The sequence below is a fragment of the Anopheles coluzzii genome, chromosome 3 (assembly GCF_943734685.1).
Source record: "Anopheles coluzzii chromosome 3, AcolN3, whole genome shotgun sequence".
In the NCBI taxonomy this organism is placed as follows: domain Eukaryota; kingdom Metazoa; phylum Arthropoda; class Insecta; order Diptera; family Culicidae; genus Anopheles; species Anopheles coluzzii.
In genome coordinates this window covers 81,356,946-81,378,527 of record NC_064671.1, presented here as the reverse complement: position 1 = coordinate 81,378,527, position 21,582 = coordinate 81,356,946, and the positions used below count along the sequence as shown (strand labels likewise).

The window sequence follows — 21,582 nt, the reverse complement described above, 5'->3', positions numbered from 1 at the left end:
AAATCGTTTTTTTATCATTTAACACACGCTTTCTATGGGTATTTTATACATTCTGCTTATGCAAATAAAATGAAAATGTCACATGGATAATAAAAAAAAACGAAAAACTTTTGTTTCAATTAATGTATCTCTTATATGTTTCCTATTCTCAAAGGCTTGCTTGTGTGTAATAAAACATGTTACATTAATATTGAAAACAATATTCACATGCAATTGGTTATTTTCCATTTCCATCGTAAAACCATCATTAAATGGTTACATCTACTAGCAGTACATGCATTCCTCACCCCAACACGGGGCACGTTGTGTTGCCACGTACCCACACAACGTGCAGTTCGCGTGGAGCTGGAGAAAGGTGCATCCAAGGCTCCGTTTCCTCTGCACCACCAGCAGCATCTCCCCCGGCGCTTCGAGTTTCCCGTCGTATGTATGCTTCGTCAGCACACACCTGTGCATCAGCATCTTTCGTGTACAGGTTCGGTGTAGGTTGGACGAGAATGTTGATAACAATATTGTGGATACAAACCGAGCGTGAGCGATAGCGAACTAGAGAGAGAGCGAGAGAGAGAAAGAGAGAGGGAGCAGTGATGATTGTTTGTGAAAGATTTGTTTCCCATCGAATTATGTTTATTTACTAAACCTACTTACACACACACACATACACACATACTAATATATCCAAAGGGTAGAAAGGGGAGTTTTGTTGCATCTTTCTCTCCGATTTCAATCAGCTGTCGTTTTGGGAAGACACATTGATTTGCCTTCTTTGGGTTGTGTTATGTTGCATGCGCGTCGTTTCCCCCAAGCGCGTTGCACGATTTCTCTCGCCTTTTGAGCGGCACTCTAAACTCCAAAACGAAAAAAAAACCCGCGTGAGCTGTAGTAGGATCTATGTTGCACAGGTGGTGGGTGCTGGATGTTTTATCTTCTTCTCCCAAAAGCAACCTTTGAGTGTGTGGCTGTGTTGGTGCGGTGGACGCGTACCGCCGAGAGTATGCTGCGAAGGGCAGCACAGGCAAGAGCGCGCGCAACAATGCCGCATTCTCTCTCGCCCAAGCAAGCACGCGGTCGCCACCGAGAGCCTGGCGTACTGGCCCGTACGCCGAAGCGAGACAGACGCGACCGACCGCTCCCGATTATCCGGGCGTTTTCTCTTCGGCAGTGTGCAACGTCTAACGGGTGGCGGCTTCGACCGTACCGTCGATCGGGCTGGAAAATGCATTCGAAAATCGGCCCTCGAACAACACGGCTCGGCTCGGTGGTTCCTCCAGCACTTTTTTTTGGGCGCTGCTGCTGTCTGTCGGTGCGTGTCGGTTGCCTGCTGAGTGTCGGGTGCGTTTCTCGCTTGTTGGCCAATATCTTGGTGTATTTATTTGTGTGTGTATGTGTGCGTGTGCATGTGTACGGTGGTTTTAGAGGGCACACGTCAGGTGTTTACGAGCTGGATAGGAAAATTGGTGTACCCCAAAAGCTTACGATTTTTATTTCTTTCGGAACAAGGCGCAAAAAGTGATGTTTTTGCCTACTTTTAGTTGCTCGGTGTGAAAAAACGGGTCAGCGTTTTGTGTAAAATTGATGATGCGAGTGTTAGTGCGTGTTGTGCGTTCGTTTTCCTAGACTCAGTGATGCTTCTTACAAATTTGTTTGACCGTCTTTATAAAGTTGTTGCACGGCTTTTTCATTTTAAAAGAAAAACAATTTTTTTAAATATTTTTTCCCTTTACTATGTGATACTTTGCAGTGAAGAAACCGTCTGCCAGTTTGATTGCTCCGGCGCCTATCTTGCGTGTTAAGAGAAGCGTTAAAAGGAGCTTTATCACCAGTTGAATAAAGCGTCCCTTCTCACGTGTGCAAAGCTCGTTCAGCAATAAAAGAGCGAAAAGTAATTAAAATCATTTTACGCTCCGCTTTTTTGTTTTTAAATGCCATTGTTTTCTCTGCACGTTTCGGCAGGAATAAAATCTTCATTACAGTTTTGTGTTAGTTCACTACGCCTTTAGTTTTGGGTGCACCTACGAGAGAGAGCCACATCAGCAGAATTTGGTGTGCTGCTTCGAAGGTGTGGGGTAAAGCGAATTTTATCGAAAGAATTATTTGATGGTGTTTCAAAACAATTCAAATGAAACCCAGTCAAGCGATCTTTTTCGTTCTGCGGCATTGCAACCTTTGCGGTGGTTCTGAGCCACGAGGTGTACTTTAGGGCTGAATGAACTTGAGCAGTGTGTCCGTGAAGAATCGCTCCAAAAGCTCACCGGCACCAATACAGACAAATTCATGTAAATTGTGGAATACAGGGGGAAAAAAGAAGAAATTCATGAAAAAGACTCTCGCCCCCCCCCCCCCTCCCACCCGAAAAACGAAAAAGAAACCCATCGAAAAGCTCCAAAACTGTTGACTCAGGTGAAGAAGGGAGGGCATTGAACAGAAGAAAACGAAAAGAAAAGGAAAAAATAAACCAAGCAGCAAAAGGAACCAAGAATGAGCAAAAGGAATGCTGCAAGAGGCGAAAGAGAAAACATCACTCAAGCACTCCACCACCCGGGCGCTTTTGCGTTTGCGTGTACGCGCGCGCGCACACGCGGCGACGACGCGCATTTCGAATGCTGGCTTAAGCTGTGTTTTGCTTGCCTTCTTTTCCGTCTTTTTTTGTTGTTGCTTCAATTATTGTTCATCCCTCTCAGACACCTTTTTGCTTCTTGCTGTTTCTCTCCGTCGTGCCTCTCCGTTTTATGCTGCTGCCTTCAAGCACGCGCACCACGCGGCAGGTGTGAGAAAGTGCTGAGCCGGCCCCACATCCCGCGTGTACGTGTATGTGTGTTAGAGGTCCCCGCGAACGTAAAAAAACACCGGCTACGAAACGATGTTTAAAAGCGAATACTGTAATATGGTAGAAAGAAGACGGACAAAATGAAATAAACATGTTACAAGGGAACAGACAGAAAGAAGGGCAGGAGAAGAAGGAGAAGAAACCCGCAGCAGTCCAGCTCGAAACCACGAATGGGCCACGAATTTTGAGGGTTTTTTTTTAAATTTTGTTCCACGCAAATGATGAACTCGCGGACACAAAACGCGGCAAATGAACGAAGCGCAAGAAGATAACAGCATGAGAAAAGAGTGAGACTTAAGCGTGTGCCCGTGCGTGTGTGTATGTGTTGAGTGGGTGAATGAGCTAAGGCATCGGAGGCTCTGTTTAAAACGCTCAAATTAATGCGTGAAAATGGTGATTGCTGTTCGTTTTGGCGTTAGAATCCAACAAAGAAAAAAAGTGTCCTACTACGTTTGTCTGTGTGTGTGTGTGTGTGTGTGTATTGTGGGAGAGGAAAATTACAATCTTTCTGCGCGTGTTCGTGAATTGTAAGCATTTTGTGCCGTTTTTATTTATTTACATCTTTATTTGCTTTTATTCCCTCAACCGAAGGTAGTGTTTGAACAGTGTTCAATAAAGTAGTTTTTTGTGCGTACGAACAGGGTGAACAGGTGTGCCAGGAGAGTGTGAAAAATTCTCGTCTGTTAAAGCAACAGCCGTTTAACCGTTTGTGTGCGGAAAGTGATGCAGCGCAATTGAGCGCAAGGTCGAAAACAAATCAGTTCCGAGATCGGTCGCAGAAGGTGAAAGGAGATTTATATCCTTCAGCATCATCATCATCATCATCGCCAGAACGCCCTAACAACCACTGCCGTAGAACACATCCCAGGGAAATCCTTCCACAATCGTGTCCCCGCGAGTGGAAACGTTTTCGCGGTGCCAACACGCGAAAAAGGGCAAAGCCACACGTGCGTGGACGTGCTGAAGCTGTGGAAATTCAACTGAAAAAGGTAAAACTGCGCTTGCACACTTACACATTACGGGCTGGTGGATAGAGGAATTCCGGTGATGGTGTAGAAAAAAGGACGAAAAAAACAAATGAAGCTATATGCAAACAATTCGAATCACACTAACAGGAGGATGCAGTTTCCCTTTTGGTGTGAAAGAGCTTCCATCCTTGACCCTGGGCGTTGGAGGTTTCTGTTTTCCTGTTTTTTTTTGCCCCCGCTATCACTCTGTCTCTTTGGTTTGCAAGCTAGCCGTTTATCCCGTAGTGCATCTCGGTAGAAAGATGGACTCCCTGAGGTCCTTTATTCCCCCTTTTTCCGGTTCGTTCCTTAGTTTTTGAAGGTCAAGCTTGGCGTGTTTTTCCCGTCCGAGTTTTCACCGTAGAAACTAACTTTATCCTTAACCGTATTCTGTAGCTTCTCTCTTGCACTCGCTAGGCTCTCTTTCTATCAAACGGGCGGAACAGGAAGTTTTATGGAGCTTGGTTCTTTTAGCGCTTTGTTTGTTTCTGGTTTATAGATCTGTTTGATCGAACGCAAGGGAGGAAACGCTATGCCTTTTATCAGTGTAGGTGAATTTTGCAACAGAATTTGTGTACAAAAATGTAGGTTATAATGTTCCTTTTCCGTTTTTACAGGGTTTTCCAGGAGTTTTCATAACTGTGGGACACTTTATTGGGTCTTTCTTATGCGAAATGAACTTAATGTAATGGGAATTGGACTCTATAGCATCCTTGTTGGACTAATCCAATAGGAATTCCCAAGGAACCTGTCCTAATACGAAACCATAGAGTTTCAATTTCCATCATTTGAAGTCTACTTCCCATAAGAAAGAGCGTATGAAGTGTCCCTCAACTATGAGAACCCCTGGAAAACCCTGTAAGCAGTCTGGTTGCGGATTTTCTCTAAACCAACACCCGAACCAGGTTTTAAGCCTGTTCTTGAGCCAGCTGTACGGACGTAATTTTCAATTGCATAAACACAAAGGGGGGAGCCTCAATGTTTGGCCGTACGGCCACGCGCTGTTTCCTTTTTCTTTCTTTTTTCCCATCGCAAAACAGTCACGAAATCGGGAAAGTCTCGTGATGTTTTCGACCACAAAAAAACAACAACCTCCACGTCAAGTACGCGTTCAAGTGCCAAAAATCAAACCAACCGTGTGCGGGACCGCTGTGCCGCGCCGAACAGCTGACTTGCTCTCTGACCATGTCTGACCCCCTGGTTTTCCGGCCCCGTTTGGGTGTTTGAGTCCCGATTTTGCGATTGGCAAATCGGGTAAATCCGGGTGGCAGAACGAGAGGAGGAGGTACTGTTTTTTTTTTGTTTTGGGTGTGCACGAGATATTTGGAGCGCAGAGCTCGTTCGGGGAGGGAGCCGACAAACGTTTCCGGCTTGGCAGCGCACGAGCAAACGAGACCCATTCGCTGATGACCGTGAAAAGAAAATTCACATCTGGTCGACCGGCGGTGCTGTCGTTTTTTTTTTTTTTATTTCATTCCCTCGCTCGTCGTGTTGCTCTCAATCGGCTATCAGCTGTTTTTTGTTTGGCAAAGTGTTGGTGGTTTTTTCGGTTCGGAGATTTAGACGTGTAGGAATTCAAGGGAAATAACAACAAAGGTTTCGTACCGTTTTGCCTCAACAAATCCTACCGAACAGTGGGAAAGAATTTTCAAACGATGCTTTAGCATCCAGGGGAATGGATGTGCGGTGTACGGAATGGAATTGATTGTTCTTTGTGTCTGTGCCCTATGCGTTACTGTTCGATTGAAGGGATCGATTGCAATCGAGCGCAGGGAAGTCGATAATCGATCGGCGGTGGTATAAAAATTTAATCCAATACACAATTTGCGTATCGATTTTCCGTGCCCTTCCGCGAAGGGGAAAACACTCTTCGATCCGCTTGCGCTATGGACCTCTGTATCTTCGTGGCACAGCGAGCAAAAGGCGTGTTTTGATAGGCGTATCAAAGGGAAAATTATATTGCTTTGCATTTTGATTGCTGTTGAGCTGATCTCGCGTAGAGTTGCATGTTGTGTTCGAGTGGTTTTTTCTTTTTTACTGCATAAATTAACGAAAAATTCATAAACAATCACCATAATATGCGCTTGATTTGGGTGGGATTTTTTTTAGTAAATAATAACAATTTTGGCATTTACATAATTGTGAAAAGGAGTGTTTATTTGACTGAAACATATTTTCCAGTAATTCAGAAGGAAAAATTATGATAATTTAAACACATATCCAATGTTCCAATGGACTTTTGCTAATCATTAAACGAATCCTTTTTGCTTCAAATCCAAAAAATATGAACTTTAAAGAACCTAAATCTATATGCATCCATCCAATTATTGAAAGCTTATCGTTCATTCTCGACCTTTTTTGTTTTGTCTTTCAAATCCCTTTCTTTTACGACTTTGAACTGTTTTGCCAACCAACGTATACAGTGAACACTGCCCTATGATTGGGGAGCGAAATGCGATATAATCTTCAAAGTCGTCCCTTGCGACAAATAACGCACCCACTAATCCTTTCTTCCTTCGTACGCGTCCTTCTAAGGATTAAAGAGCGATGACTTTTGGAAACAGCACAACGTCTTTGTGTGGCGTATTTGCATCTCTATTATCCCTTTTTAAAATTGCAAACCCTCTTTACGATGCTAGCTGCTTTATTGGGGGGGGGGGCTGCTTTGAGGTCTGAACATAATGGCAATATGCGGACATTTATGGGATCATCGATCGAAAATCAAACACCGATTGAAAACGAGGCCGATTTATGGGCGACTAGAAACGGGGCCGTAGGGCTAAGCTGCCATCAAATAACATCCAAAGCAGAAGGGAAGGTCAAGTGTATATTTTTGGCATACCAGCGACCAGCGACGTTGACACATTCCACCGCCCAGACGGACAGGATGTGTGCTGCTGGAGAGGCATGAGTACAGGATGCAGATGAGTTTAGGGCCTAGAGTTTCGATCTCTCAACCACTCGTTCTCGGCCATGCACGTTTTATTTTTGGGTAATATTAGCGCACGAGAATAGGCGTGTTGAATGCGACGTGGCAAGCCAAAAAAAGGCTGCCAATGTCGCATTCTGTGCGCAAATAAAAGGGGCAGCCCTGTTTGATCGATTCGCGCGAAGGTTATGACTTTATTTTCTCATTTATTTCTTTGTAGCGGGAAAATATTGATTTCGGCTTGATCGTTTCAATGGGAACCGAGGGATTCAAACGAGGCTTTTGTTGTTTTACCTTTTATAATTATACACAAAATTAGTAGAAAGTAGTTAAAACATGATAATTACATATGAAGAAAAAGCTATGACTGTAATTCAACCGAAAAAGCAATGCCGTTTCCTTCTTATTAAGCCGTTGCCTAGTATTAAGTCGATTTTAACGACTCAACATGTGATAGCCGGTGATGAGGTAATGATAAGAAGAACCTTACGGAAAAACCACCCTTCCGATGAATCGGTAGTAGTTGAATAATTTAACCTAACCTGGGTCATTATGAAATGACAAACGTCACGCCACGGTTTGTCGGTAATGCCAACGTTGTCGTCATTCTGGGCCTCTGTCTCTTTCTCGCTGAGCCCCAACGAACGGATCTGTTAGTGTATAATTATATTACCGGTACGATGAAAAGCGTCTCTATGACGTACGTTTTTCAATGTCAAGGAACCGCTTTCCTGTCCATTTTTGGTTTGATAAACTGTGGCAAAGGTTATAGAGCACGGTGCATTAACCTTGTGTCCGCGGTGTGGGTGTGTAGCAGCGAGATTAAGCTGTGGTAAATTCAATAGCATTTTCGAAAAGTTTTAATGTACTTGGCAGATGATGTGATAACGCTATTAGCATAGTTTGATTGCAAAGTTTCGGATGAAAAGCATTTAATTCCCTTTGATCAACTAATTATTATTAATAATTCAAACTGATGTGTTAATATGATACTCAGTTATCCGTTGCAAAGCATCGCTTCATAACGATAGACACATTGATCAGACGTTCTCGCCACATTCGACGCTTATGGTTTCGTATTTTGTCCAGTTTTGGTTCGCTTGGTCAGGGACAGCAATCTGTTACTTCATCGCAAAAAAAATCATCGACGATCAAGCGTGTTTTCCATTTATGGACCTAAATCTTGATGCGTAGGGGACGGGTGAATTTCTTTCCAATTCGGGGAAACACGTTCAACAGGAACAGGGACATCGCTTTGCGACTTATATGTGTTACCGTGCCCTAATGGACAGCCATGTACGTCATCCGGTGGCAGGCAACAACAGTGGCATCATTATTAGTAAGCTATAATGCTTGCAATTTGCTTCCTCCACTGCTTGATTTTTTTCTCGGGAAATATGCGCGACTAGGAACCCTTTTGGGTTTTCTAGCGCAATGGATATTTCCTTCCCACAGTAAATGCACAGTAGTGAATCGATGTAATAACGGTTGAAGATGCTTCCTCTGTGTATGCAATTGACAGCACCGGCTACGCAGCTCCCGGTGTGGGTACTTAAGCTCGTATGCCATCTAGCTAGCATTTGCTGTTGATAACAGTCTGCTGGACCGCTGATTGGAATGTCTCGGGCAGTGAGATGCAATTTATAGAGCTTCAATTATAATGCTTATGATTGCGTTTTGTAATACTTAAAAATTGAGCACAATAGCCTGCATCATTAGTGGCTGGGTGCATTTGGAATTAAGGTACAGAGCACTGAATACACCATTATTTAATCTTTAGTGCCAATTCTTCATCAGAAATAAAAATATTGCCTCCCGCAATTAATTGAAATGAAACGGAAAGGCGCAGCAATGGCTCCAATTAATTTATGCAAAAGAAAGCGATACTTTTCCGCTTTGTACATGTTGTTCACACCTTGTGGGCCTATTACCATGGAGCTGGCTTCAATTTCAATGAATATTTATTTGCCTGATGGCATCTCACAAAAGGAGAACGTTGCAATGCTCTTATCGGTGAGAAATCTAGCCACTTTCGTAATGAGGGAAGACCTCATTAGCATGGTTATGGAACTATTGCAGTGCCAATTGGATTGCCTCTTTTCTGAATGTCTAGTCCCAAGTATACACTTTTTATATTTAGCTGCCCCGTAGATGTTGCTCTTTGAATCTGTTCTTTGAAAAAGACTTGTTATTGTTATGTTGTGAACTTGTGACTTGAAGATCTGTTTAATGTTTACTAAGCAGAAGAGCAATTGTTAGATCCAGTTCATCTCAGTTTTGTCCTGTTATTTCTGTTCCAAGTTATTGTAAGTTGTCTAAAAGCATAGATTTATGTTGGATATTTCTTCAGCTTTTGACTATTTAATTTCTGTACGATAAGAGTATTAGAAGAAATTGAATTTATTTTAATTCCAGGAATTTAGGCAAAATCACTCATTTTCTCTAGATGTCCAGAGACTTTGAAATCATACAACCGCTTAGCAGAACACGACCAAACATATTTGGTCCAGTTCAGGCTTAGCAAAGACTCTTAAAGTTCTTACATTTATCCTCTTTTAGTGTGAGTGTCGTTGATCATTCAATCTTTGGGTGAAAGCTGAGAAACGGAGATTGGATGGGTGTTAAAAAGTCGAATTTCTAATTTCAAGGAGACATTCTTCCGTCTAGATCTTAAATCAAAATATGGAATCGAAATGTAAATAACTTCATAAATATACCTCCTTTCATGTAATGGAGTTGGACTAGAGCCTTTAGAATATTAAAAAATCATCATCAATCCTGAAAGAAAAAGGTTAATGAGCGCCAGAGCCTAGATCTTCTGAATGACGTCCATGAATCACATGTTTGTAGTGCCCCAAGACTTAATTTACGTGGGATTCTAGTTCTGCACTACGCCGTTGCCTTCTAAACGTGATGATTCTGCGTCATCATAACCTCACCGCAATGGATGGTCAACTTCAGACCGTTCTTTAGAGTTGCCCTCGGGTCCCAAACAATGGGACTGAGAAGTTCAGGGAAATGATTAATGAAAGCTTGCCGTTTTCGGAGATGTTTTTAATGTTTGTTTTCTTCTACCAAATTGTGAAGAGTGGGAAGGGAGATCCGGCACCCCCATTGCAGAACGGGTTAAACATTTCATCAACTTTTTTACCCAACTAGTCAATTCTTCGACCATTCTTTCGCCCAACTGAAGCGGATTAATTCGCAAAATCAGCGCACTCCACTGCTATGCGAACGGCTGCTTCTCCCGCTAGCATCTCGATGTTGGACCACTGGGTGATGGTGGAGGAACTGCAATCACTCTACACATCATTGTATCAATTTGTGTAACTGATCAAGCAGCAGCCTCCTCCCAGTCGCCCAACACCCAGTGTGCCTTTGTTCAACGCGCCAATGTAATGTTTTGTGCTTCGTTCCGTCACGCCATGAAAAGCGGCACACACAAAACATTATCATCGCGAAGCTTTCTTCTCTTTTTAGTGTCTTGGTGGGATGGTTTCGCCAATTATGGCAGTGAATTTAATGTAATGCTTCGTCGCAATAAGTGCTGCAGGAGTGTTTCTGACCAATTAAACCTAACGCAGCAGGGGGGGCGGAGACGTGTTGTGTGTATCAAACGCCGGGAGAAGGGACTCGTGGGGCTTTTAAAAGTCTTCGAGTGGAAGGTACTTTCACTTGGATGGGAGATGTTACGAGTCTTCATCACGTTCGCTCTGTTTAGTGTGAAGTTCTGTGCTAGGGCGCTAGTTGCTGGTGTAGAATTGCCGCACAAGTAGCTAACTCCTTCGCCTGATTTGAATACTAAGCGTTTGCGATAAAGTTTCTGTTCTGGTGGGTAGAACAGTTAAAACAACCTGGGCGCACATCTAAAACAAGAGTCGCAGGAGCCAAGAATTTCTTCAAGAAGTTTTTTTTTGTTTAAGAAGCTTTTGCTACTTCGTTTGTAGAACCTTCCCATTGAGAGTTGGATTACATTTTGCAATCGAATTAGATGACGAGCGTGATGTACCACCATACCTCCCTTGCTTACACTCTCTGGACAGATCCGGTCGCAGGCTACTGCTGCTGTTCGCTCTATCACAATAAAAGCCAATGCAGAAATTGAGCCGCAATTCGACACGCGAAGCAGTAACCTCTCGCTAAACGAAATTGCGAAAATGGCAAGAACAGTTTTGTTTTTGCGAATACACGGGGTGGTCCGAGATGAAACGTTGTTTGGGAGCAGATTGTTCAACCACGCTCTGGAATCATCGCTCGGTAGGGTGGCTTCGCAGAGCAGTAGCTTGCCTTGAGCGCGGGATGGACACTGCGAATGTAAGATAATTAGATGAGGTGCTGGTGGCTACTGGCCTGGCAATGAAGGTAACTTTGTGGCCCACGTGCAAAGAGAACAGCTTGATTGTTTGCTCTTTTAGCCGTTAGAATGCTTCTGCATTCCGTTTTTATTTTTGATTGTGTTTTCAAGTAGTATTTACTTCATGATGTTCGTATTTGAATCAGCTTACGGTTTGCCATAATCAAAAGAAATCGTAAAGGAGCGCAATTGACGAAGTCCTACAAAAATGTTCAATGTACAACCACACGGCAATGTAAATAAGAGAAACTTGTGTCTCGCGACCTGCAATGCTAAATAATAATAAAATTAAAAAAAAAACAGAGAAATTGTTAATGATATTTCTGTATTTGTTAATGCTTTTGCTTTCAATTGTTTTAAAAGCGATGATTAATTACAACAAATAAATGTTGGGAAAAAATAAACTCTATAAACTAAAAATTTTATAAAACAAAAACTGAACAGAATATATCTTACAGCAAGACTAAAATAAACACAAAAACTCTAAAGGTTTTCTACAGTAGACGGTAAAGCAATAATCTACTAATGGTTGCTGCTTGTCTGGGATTCTTTTCCAGCGATCAATCTCGCAAAGCAGAAAAGCTCAAGTCAGCACAACATTTGTTCAACAATGGATGGATAAGAACTCATTCGTTATTATCATCTTCTTTGCTGCCGCATTCAACCGCGCTTCTTATCTAAGCTCCCTTACGCTTCGTTAAAAGGGTTTCTTTTTTCGTTTGAGGCAAAGATAGGATAGTAAGATCGACAGCTAGAAGCAGCTCGCACTAAATAAAGGAAAGGTTTTTATTTTTCATTCTTCCCTCTAAGCAAATGTATATTAAAGCTTCCCGTTCTGTCTCGTTTGTTAAAAAAAACAACAACCAGCAGGGTTTTTGTAATAACTAACCACATCTTTTACCATACCTTCACGAGTCCTCTCGGTGGATGGGACCTTTTCATCTGTACAACTCTCCGCCGTCTGTTTGCTGTTGGTTCCTTCTGCCCCCCAGCGGGTGACACACTTGCGCACTCGTAACTCGTTCTAATGTCGCCCAGAGGGTAATGGTTCCGTGGCTCCTCCAGCTCATTACGATGTTCGATGTGCACGATGCGGTGCGGTGTGCTACATCCCCGAGCAGCATCCCCGAGGGGTGTCTTAATGTGCCCGCCGACCACGGTCTCACATCTGGCGGGAACGATCGTGTCATTATCGTCATCTTTAGCTTTGGTGTGGCGCTCAAGACCAGACCCTACGCTGGACGGGGCCGACCGTATAGGTTGATTGTGAAAAATTTGTATCCTTTGGTTGAATGTAACAAAAAAAACATATCAAAGAGATTCACATCGTAAGTAAAGAAATGTTACGGAGCAGCGACAAAAATTGGGTTGATCATGTAAAAAATCTTTTAGCTTGGGGAGAGAAAAGAGAAGAATAAAAATGATTCGTTCCTTCCAAAAGTCTCTCATTTGCTTTCTTCTTGTGGGGTTTGTTTTTAATACTCACATTGCCGGAGGGAGGGATGCTCACATGGTAAGACAAACCGTTTGAGTGATCTTTGCTCTACCCTTACGCTTTGTGTGGTGCGCTGCTGCGGTTTCCTTGAAATGTGCCATTGAACTTGAGCTGGTGTCGTCGTGTTTGTCGCGTACGGCGTGTAAACCAATCTCGCTGTGTGGTGCCGATGACACATCCAAATCACACCGTGCACACCGAGAGAGGTGAGAAATTTACGACGGGAAATGGAGGTGAAAATTTAGAAAGTACAATTTCGGTGCCGGCTTTGCGACACCCGATCCGGGCATGAATCAGACACGATCGCTGGTTTAAACCGATTCGGCGATGGCAAATGATGGGAGAGGTTTATGTTGGTGCTACGTTTTAATGTGTACGTTACATCTTGACATTTTTTGTTGAGCTCTGTTAATTTGATGTATTCATTCATTAAATGTAGTTAAAATATTGATTAAATAATCAAAGGAATTACATCGTTATAAGATGATATTATTACAGAATTCATGTACTTCGGTTTGATCAATTTTATAACGATAACTGAGTGATTGCTCCGCTTGAGCTGGAATTAGTTTTTTTCTGTAGTTTCATTCATATCAATTTAGTTGAGTCTGGTCGAGGATATAACATCTTCCTTTAACTTTTCGTGGCTTCAAATTTTTGGTTGATATTCCTAAATCAAAATTTCGTAAATTTTTTTCTTTACGTCAATGTCCCAGACCTTCTCGGATCTTAGGGACATAATGCTGTAACTTGATATCTTTAGTTTTAAAATTATCCAACGAGCTGCTAACTTCCACAGAAATGCTTTTTATTTGCTTCTTCTTTGTCTTAAGCTAATAACAAACGTTGAAGAAAACAGGCGCACAAAAATAATTAGCATCAAAACGTGTCGCCGTGCAGCATAGTCCAAAAAGCCAAAACCGATCTTATGGTGAAATTTAATTGGAACACATCATTGACATGCAGCAGCAGCACATCATGAAAGAAGACTCTCGTGACTCAAGCACATTTCAGGGACAAGTTTCTCCAGCTCAAAAAAAAAGAAAAGAAGGAAGATATAAAACAACTAACCTTTGGAGCTTGGGTGACGAAAACAACAATTTATTTTCCCACAGCAACGCACCTATGCATGCATCTGCATACGAGCTGCGAATATGTATGTGCAGTTCGGCACGCAAATTGCATGAAAGTTTTCGCTACCAAATGCACGCGATTTAATTCGGACAGACTGGCAACAGTCACAGACGAGACAGACGGACGGGGACGGGGGAAGGGTTCTGTGTGTCGGTACAATGTTCAAAACAAATTCAAACCTTTGCCTCCCCATTCAACCCTCTCCTCTGCTCGTTTGAGTTTGTGAGACCGGGAGGCTGCATCATCTGCGACCGTCGACTAATGTCGGCGTTGTCATCCTTTGTCGTTAGGATGCATCTCGTTGCTCGTTTTAATTTTGTCTCCTCCCGTCTGCGAACGGCACAGATTGACGGACGGGTTGTTCACAGTCTCAGTCACTTTCGGTACGGCGTCTGCTGCTGTTGGTGAGTTGCATCAAGTCTACCACACACACACGGGCAGGGCGGGAGGGTGAGAACTGCAAACTGCTCAATATCTCATGGGGGTTGTCAGGTTAGCTGTCGGGTGTTGATGTGCTCGTTGATGCCGGGCAGACGGAAAGGAAGTGGGGAAAGGATGCCAGTAAGCTGTAATGGTAATTGCAGAGCACGTCGAGACGCTGGCGGCATGCAATGTCAAGTTTGGTCTGCCTTTGCCTTTATTTAGAAGTTGATTTAGGTGGTTGTGAAAAACGAAGAGGCCCGGGTCAGGCACGGAGAGGCTGCACGGGGCAACACACAAAGAGCTGTCTCAATTTGGGCGGGAAAGCTGTGCCGCTCTTATGGGAACTTCTTGTTACTTGCTGTACTTTCGAGGGTAGTGAGTAGGTTTTCTTTTGGCGAGCGAAGAAGAGAAAGCTGGGGAAGAGATAGTTCCGAATTTGTGCTCAGTTTGTCTGAATGGATTGGAATGTTTGGGAGTTTCGAAGTGAAGTTTGCAATAATGTAGTTAAGTGTAAGTTTTGCATACCTTCCGCTTGGTGTCGTTTGATGAACAAATTGCGCATTTGGACGTTTTACGATGTGGTGAACGATGTTGTGAGCTATCGAACATTTGGTCCTTCGAACCGGATCTGAATCAAGTGACTTTTAGCGTGACCGTTATTAATAGTAATTTTAAACTCTGCTCATGATCTGCTGAGGTCATAGATTTACTCTTTTTATTACGAGTAGCTCATGTTCATGCTAGAAATGGTCACCTCGTATGACATAAGAACATGCCCGTCATGGGTTCATGCCTCATATGGATAATCTCCCCCTACCAAGACTGTGACTATTCGGCAGCGTGATACTGAATAAGGCTGCGTAGAACGACAATATGCTATGTAGAAGTCTCTCTTAAAACAGTCTCTTTTTTGTAAAATTCCGTGAAATAATGATGAAAAATATTAAAGCTAGGCTGTGAGTCTGCAAATTCGTGACATAAGTCGATTGGCAGTTCTCTAAAATTTAGTGGCAGTTTTTAAGATTTTTAAATTCAGTCTGACTAAGCTGTAAACAGATAAATATGTTCATACTCGGTCTGTTATATGTTAGTCAATCAGGTACTACAACTAAGATCATGACCATCAGGTCGTAAAACGTTAGACCTATTCAAAGATTTCGATATTCTTATGCTCAAATGTAAGACCTCTTCTTAAATATAACAATTCTAATCATCCTTTAGTCTTACTTAGCCTGACGATAGTGCCATGAGACTCATCAAAATAAATTGCTGTATAAAGATACTGTTTCTAAAATTGTTGGTCTTCAATAATGCGTTGTCTTAGATTTTGGTAACCCTTTATTAAAAAGTCCCCTGCCATTCCTTTAATAATGCAACTACGCCCCATAGAGCAACAAACGACCATCACCATCACTTGGTTTGCATCCTATTATCCTACCCTGCAAGGTTAATGGTGCGCAATTTGCCATTCCTGTGTATAGTTCTTCGCGCTCTTGCCACTACTTGTGGCTAGAATTAGCAAAACAAATTTAGAGCATCGAAATGCATCATAGAACACCTCCTCGATCGCAATCGACTGCATCGAAGGTAAGGAACGCGCGAGAAATTATTCAAAAGTCAACCGTGCTCGCCCACCGTTCGGGTCATCGATTATAATAAAATTTTCCACTGCCACTGCACGTCGTCAAGCGCCTGCTTCGCCGTTGTGGTTCCCGATAGAGGGGTGATGATCGAAGGAGAAGCAGGACCGCAAACTGTTGTTTCTTCGGGCGGCCTTTTCGATTAGGACCGTGGAGCCCCTTCGCCTCCGATGCTTATGATTTATGCATTCCGCCAAATCGATTCTTTCAATCAATTTTCCTGTCTACTGATTTCACCGCGCACTGCCCCACACCCTTCTCAACCCAATCCAGCAGCTGCTGCTGGGAATGCAGCGAGGGCAAATAATTTCTGAGTGTGTGACCTCACTCACCTACCTAAGCGTACAAGTAATATTCCGTTCCGATGTCGGTATGTCAAAAAGAGCGTACGCCTCATTATCATTCTGCTCGTGCTGTCTATGGTACAGTGAAGATTTCTTCCATGTGGCACCAAACGCTAGCTGCCCCCAAAACTCGAAATCCCCCTGGGTTGGCAACAAAAAACTGACGCATCCATTCTGCGCCCTGTCGACAGGGGAATGGGATAGGAAAAATAAACACCCGCCCGTTCTGGATTAGTTTGTTTGTATTTATTTATGTTAATCCTTTCCATTTATTTTTTGTGTGCTGGCACTCTTCGCTGGCGAATGATTTCTGCTGCTCGTTTTGCATCTTCTAGGTCTTTGGTGTATATAGTTTGCGTTGTGTGCGGTCGTGTGCAGAACGCAGCGCTCGTCCGTTGTTAAACTTTTGCTATGCTAATACCGCGTGCTGCTATGCGATTGGGGATGCATTTTTTGCTCTCACTATCGTAAACTTTTCCTCCGCCACTGGAATGCTGTGATTGACGTTTTTTTCTCTTTGCTACACGAGCTCGTACGGTACTATAAGGCTACCGGTGCAACGGTTACTGATTTCCATCGGACTCGGAGCTACATTCCACCTTTGCCTCGTTCGCGAGTGAATGGTACACGATTGATTGTTGCAGCAGTTAACCTGCAACGTTTTGCTTTTCTGTGCAAGCACGTCTGGCAAAAAAAAAAAAAAAAAAAAATAGAAGGGAGAAGGAAAAATCTGGAAAATTGTTACCACCGGCACACAGTAACGAACGGCCTGTGCCTTCGCGCTAAGTTACTGATTTGTTATTTATGCAACCGGGTACGATTGATCAAATTTCAATCCTGGGCAGTGAATGGCGTGCCGAGCGTGGCAAAAATGACCGTGCCTTGTAATTCATACTGTGTATAAAATATTTATTTATTCTTGTCTACTTCTGTTCGGAAATTGATAACACACACACACACACACACATCCGCGACTGACTTTTCGATTAACCTTGCTGCACCTCTTTCTGTACTCTACTTCGCGGTTGACTCTGGACTTCTTGGAAATGACTCGTAGTTGGTAACCTTAGCTCTAACACCTTGCACATTTAAATTTCAATTTGTATTTAGAACCGGCGTTGGAATGGTGGTTTTTTTTCCTTGGTAAACTAATTGGCAAACATATCCCTCATCAATAACGCGTTTTCCCGTTGTGTTTTGCAAATTTGCAGGTTGACAATACCCCCCAAATACACGTGACCATCCCTGTACCCTGTAGCCTCATGATGTGTTCCATCGGCAAGAAGCGGGCAGGGAACGACACAAGACCTTGCTGACCTTCCCGACATACCCAGAGTGTCTCCCAAGAAATCTCCCACAAAGACACACCAAGAATCAAAACCTTGTTCCGAGATATCTGAGAAGACCGGCGTTGTTATGTACCTGTTCGGCGTTTGAGGTGTCTCTTAGGACTTGCGATTGGTTGTCCCGTCCCATGTTTTACGTTGTCTGTGTTTCGTTATGTGTGTTGTAACTAAACTTGTGTGCGTAAAAAGCGACTGTTCAGCGCTGCATGCTACATGCAATTGTCCAGAGAAGTTCCTAGCGAGAACTTCAAGTATTTTCCAACTTTGGAGATAGTGAGATTTTTGATTTGGGCACAAGATTTGGCTGCCTCTAAATCACAGACGTCCGATCTGACGCGTCCAACCAAGCACACTTCAACGCAACCGAGGCGCTAAGCACACAGGCAACATGTTAGAGGAGGAGCTGGAGATAGCGCTGAAGGTGATCGTGGTCGGCAACGGTGGCGTCGGCAAAACCTCCATGGTGCAGCGGTACTGCAAAGGTATCTACACGAAAGACTACAAGAAAACGATCGGGGTCGACTTTCTCGAGCGGCAGATAGAGATCGACGGCGAGGACATACGGATCATGCTGTGGGATACGGCCGGCCAGGAAGAGTTCGACGCCATCACGAAGGCGTACTATCGGGGGGCGCAGGCGTGCGTGCTTACCTTCAGCACCACCGACCGGGCCTCGTTCGAGGCGATCCGCGAGTGGAAGCGCAAGGTGGAGAACGAGTGCAGCGAAATCCCGACCGTGCTAGTCCAGAACAAGATCGACCTGATGGATCAGGCGGTGGTGTCGTTCGAGGAGGCGGAAGCGCTCGCCTACTCGCTCGGCTGCCGGCTGATCCGCACCTCGGTGAAGGAGGACGTGAACGTGGCGACGGTATTTCGGTACCTGGCGACCAAGTGTCACCAGATGATGAAGCAACAGTACAGCCAGTCGGCCCCGATCAGCCAGCCGACGATCAGTGCCTTTAGTCCGACGTTTCAGTCGAAAGCTGCCAGCAACACGATCACCCTGACGAGGCCATTGGTGAAGCGCAAGCCGCTCCAGAAGCGGTGCGGCATCTTCTAACGAACCGGAGGGGAGGATTTTTTAGTTCTTTTTATTGTATGTTACGTTGTTTTTCGTTTCGTTTTTAGGTTTAAGGCGCATTCTTTACTAGTTAGCGTAGGTACGGTTGTTGCAATGGAGAGCGAGAGCAAGAGGATGAAGGATGTAAATGTAATAGGTACCTCAAGAGAAATGTCGAAAGACGAAGAATACTCACACGGAAGACTATACCAAGAGTGCCTCAGAAACAGTGTGCATGTTGTACGTGCTGTGTACTAACCTAGTAGTAGTAGTAGTATGTCTAAATAGCTAACCGAACCTCTTCGTTTGAGATTGCAAAAATTCAGGAGGAAACATTCAACAATCACTCGCCTCCCGCATTCCAACAAAGACAATTTTAATGAACCATCTTAATCCATGCCGCGGCTCCACTTTATCTCCGCTCAAGTGTATAATTATCTAAAGAAGCCATTCCCATGCGCTCCCCAAAACGGTGTGCGCTCTCGGAGGGAACAACACAACCCCGGCGGCGAATAGAAAAGCGGGTCCCATAGATAATCTTTCAAAATTAGCAGTTTTGTGGATAACGGTCATCATTACACAGCCATTTTTTTTTGCCAACTCCCCACGATTTAGCTAAACAGCATGGCAGAGATGGCAAAGCCAGTAGAGAAACGGGAAGAGTGTTTGGGAAAGCCCCTGTCTGTTGAATGGTGACAAATTTAATCGAAAGGCGGAGGAAGAGCTCTGTTTCATTATGGCAAGATATTCTCACATTGCTAACGGGTGACGTTCGGTGGCGAGAGTTTTTGGGAGGAGGATAGAGCAGATAGTTTAGAAATCAGGATGGGTGGACCCAATGGTGGGTGGATTAATTAAAGGCCGCCCTGCCGAAAATTGACTGTGTAAAACAATACTCATAATTAGTCGTTTGTATAGAACACGCTAGGCGGATTAGGTCTGCGAAACAGGAAAGCACGAAAGGGAGGAATGGAAGTGATCCATTAATTGCTCGATCGAGTGAAACACGGCGAATGTGAAGTGAAACGAAGTCAATCATGCTCAAGCGGGACGCTGTGTAGCGTTTGCTAAGGATGGTAAACAGCATCTGCGGCAGCACTAGCGAAGTAACCAATTGCTAGAGAATTAATATTATAGTGTAATGCGGGGCGGAGTAAAGCGAAATAATAACGATCATAGCTCAAACATATGTGTTGAGTGTTTAATTTTTTTTTTGGTAAATTCATTTTTTTTAACAAGGAAATTGCTGGATACCGAGATTTGAAAAGAATAATACAAAATGGTTAGAAACAGATAAACATACAAAGAAAGAAAGAAGGAAAAAAGAAAGAAAGAAAGAAAGAAGGAAGGAAAGAAAGAAATAAAATAAATAGAAGAAATTCAACGTTGAAAACGAAAGGCATTACCAACCGACACATAATAAGACCAGACACAGTGAAAAGTGCCACTGGAAAGAAACATTTAAAACCCTCGTTCATAACACACACACAGGAGAAAACACAATCGATCAATGCAAACGTGCAAACGATGGAAATGAGTAAAATGATCGACTTTTAACGAGACACACAATGTAGCAACGCCAAAAGAAGCAAACGGAGCGTGAAAGTGAGAAGAAACGAATAGTGCGCGATTCGTTGGGTTTTTAATTGTAATCTCGCTATACAGCAATCGATTATTTTCATCCATGGGTCATTTATGCTGTTATGTTTCGTTTTTGCTCGTGTTGTAATCTTTTTTCGTGAGAGTTTTTGGCTTTCAAATTGCAATTTCAATGTGTGTTATTGTGTTACTTATTCATTATATAGTGTCATTCACTTTTAGGCGATAAAGTTTTTTTTATGCTATGTCCTGTTTTTTATCTTTCTTTTCATTCGTTTGTTGCTGTGTTTTTTTTATCGTGTTTTGAAATAGTTATTATTATTTTTTTTCTTCAATATTGAATGTCTGGTATATAATAGACTTTTACCGGTTTTGCTACACGTTTTATGCTTTTAACACTGTGTTTCGGTTTTCGTACGCTCTTTTTTAGGATTAAAATTAAGATTAAATCTGTTTCATCCAAAACTGTAGACTGCAGTCAGTGATCTGAGAGAGTTTTGGCACGTTCGCATTATCATTAGCCATTTTCACACCCATACAACTTCGCTTTCACGATTACTGGCAGACCCTCCCTCATCCCAATTGCTGCCGTTACTGTTGATCGCCGACATCAAAACGATCATTTCATGCAAACCTCCAACACTTTCTCCCTTGTACCACTTTCAGCTTCACCGATCGAAAGCTTTTGTATTTTTACGGTACGCGGTACGAAACGGAAGGTTGAAGGTTTGAAGTTTTGCTGTTTTGCGTCGCGTTCCTCTAAAACCTTACATCAATTGATAGGCAAATTCATTTCCCAAGATGCTGTGGGTGAAAAACAAAAACACCGGATAATATTTTGCCGTAGTTTTGTTATCGTCTCAGCATACACACTGCTGCATTTTTCCCATACACGGGGGAGGGGGGTTAAAAACGGAAGGAAAACTATCGATGAAGCAGAGGTGTGGTTCACCTTGGCGGTTCGGGGAATTCACACGATTTTGTTACGCTTTTCCGTGTGGCTGTGTGTGTGTGTGCTATAGTTTTCACGTCTCCAGGTCGTAGGCTTCGACGGTTCGAGAAACCGGGGGGGAATCTCAAACCAAACGGGAAAAGGTAAAAGTAAGATGAAAGTAAGAAGATGAACATTTGCCAACGGCTTTTCACACAACCACCCGATCGTGCCTCTACAATGGTGTGCCGGTGGTCGATTGGCAAGCTTTTGAGCGAGCGACCGGGGAGCGATGAGGCACGGTGGAATCGGATCATCATCATCATCACCGGATCGTGAGCGAATGAGTAACGAAACGGAAATGGCCGTCCTTCACCGACGGGGGCCGATGATTGGGGTACGGGCACCAAGTGCATGGGGGTAGGGGGGGCAGGTTGGAAAATGGAATGTTTCTTTCTTCCCGCGCTGAACGATGCAGGCCCCTTTTGTGTTT

General features: G+C 43.5%; 2 protein-coding genes and 1 long non-coding RNA gene across 5 annotated transcripts in view; 2 read left to right on the top strand and 1 right to left on the bottom strand.

Annotated features, from left to right (window-relative positions):
- Positions 1-21,582, top strand: part of LOC120955199 (protein yippee-like) — a 94,448-nt gene that overhangs the window by 38,102 nt on the left and 34,764 nt on the right. The window contains exon 1 of one of the 2 annotated variants that reach the window (XM_040375815.2): positions 3,725-3,816. The exons of the other annotated variant lie outside the window; for it this stretch is intronic. The gene's annotated coding sequence lies outside the window, so the exon portion shown is untranslated. Of the gene's footprint in view, positions 1-3,724; positions 3,817-21,582 lie in introns of those variants that run through there. 2 annotated transcript variants of the gene reach the window in all.
- LOC125907433 (uncharacterized) lies at positions 109-1,080 on the bottom strand. 2 transcript variants are annotated; one of them, XR_007452637.1, is made up of 3 exons: positions 946-1,080; positions 649-843; positions 109-546 (listed from the first exon to the last, which is right to left on the bottom strand). It is a non-coding gene; the product is annotated as an uncharacterized LOC125907433 (long non-coding RNA). The 2 variants fall into 2 exon arrangements; XR_007452636.1 differs by having other exon boundaries at positions 649-1,080.
- Positions 3,727-19,765, top strand: LOC120955200 (ras-related protein Rab-23). Its single transcript, XM_040375821.2, has 2 exons — positions 3,727-3,816; positions 17,365-19,765. Exon 2 carries the CDS (start codon positions 17,888-17,890, stop codon positions 18,557-18,559), a length of 672 nt encoding a protein of 223 aa, XP_040231755.2. The 5' UTR covers positions 3,727-3,816; positions 17,365-17,887; the 3' UTR covers positions 18,560-19,765.